We start from the raw sequence: 1062 nt of genomic DNA, 5'->3' as shown, positions 1-1062 counted from the left end.
AGGACTCTGTGAGGCTCTATGAGGACTCTGTTAGGCTCTGCGAGGCTCTGTGAGGACTGTGAGGCTCTGTGAGGCCCTGTGAGGACTGTGAGGACTGTGAGGCTCTGTCAGGACTCTGTGAGGACTCTGTGGGGCTCTGTGAAAAAATTGTTCTAAATTTATTTAGCTGTATCTTTATCTAAAATAAAAAAAAATGTTTGTGTGGTTTCATTAATGACCTTTTGTTTGTTGTTGTTGACGTGCAGAGAGCGTTTTCGATGGACGACAGGATCGCCTGGACCCATGTGACCATCCCCGAGGGTCTGAGGGACGGCCGCGTGGTGGACGAGTGGTACAGCCTCAGCGGTCGTCAAGGCGACGATAAGGAGGGCATGATCAACCTGGTGATGTCGTTCACTGTGAGTCTGTTCACACTCAGCTGCTTCCTGTGGGTGTGGTGCTCAGACCCGATGCTACAGCTAGCTGCTGCTGCTGCTAGCTACACTTGAAAACAACCCCAGAATTTACAGCAGTGTGAGACTAGCAGTAGTGTAAATGTTGATAAAATGGTGCAAAGTTTCTCAGATAGACAGAAAAACACTTTGATCCTGCTCAGACTAGCCTTTAGCTCATCAGTTCTGCCAGAACAGGTAAGATATTCACTATCTGTACTATAACATGGAACCCCACTTCAGAATGGTTGAACTGTCCCTTTAAGTGCTGTCCTGGTTGATTTCAGGTTTATGATTTAATTCAAAACATTTTTCTCCAACGTTTCTCATCTCTGTCGAGAACAGGAAGTTCCTTCAGCTGCAGGGTGGATCGTTGCTTTAATGTTTTCATGTTTTCATGTTTGTTCTGCAGAACTTTGGGTTTGGGTCAAAGGTTCTGATGGTTCCTCTGTTTCAGTCTTTACCTGCAGCTGTGATGAGCCAACCTGTGGTTTTGATGCCATCTGTCTATCAGGAGGGAGTCGGATACGTTCCCATCACAGGTCAGTACACAGGTACACACACAGGTACACACAGGTGCACACAGGTACACACAGCTACACACAGGTACACACACAGGTACACACACAGG

At 47.0% G+C, this 1062-nt stretch overlaps 1 protein-coding gene across 1 annotated transcript in view; it reads left to right on the top strand.

The window, feature by feature from the left end:
• Nucleotides 1-973, top strand: part of LOC108251745 (toll interacting protein) — a gene marked incomplete at its 3' end in the record, with an annotated part of 7598 nt that extends 6625 nt beyond the window's left edge. Inside the window, 2 exon segments of the mRNA XM_037980051.1 lie at nucleotides 246-398; nucleotides 889-973. Coding sequence (XP_037835979.1) covers nucleotides 246-398; nucleotides 889-973 — 238 coding nt within the window.
• Nucleotides 974-1062: the final 89 nt, after the last annotated feature.

Source organism: Kryptolebias marmoratus, linkage group LG15, assembly GCF_001649575.2.
Source record: "Kryptolebias marmoratus isolate JLee-2015 linkage group LG15, ASM164957v2, whole genome shotgun sequence".
Taxonomy (NCBI): domain Eukaryota; kingdom Metazoa; phylum Chordata; class Actinopteri; order Cyprinodontiformes; family Rivulidae; genus Kryptolebias; species Kryptolebias marmoratus.
The sequence above is the reverse complement of the archived record's forward strand: the minus strand, read 5'-3'. Positions and strand labels throughout refer to the sequence as shown.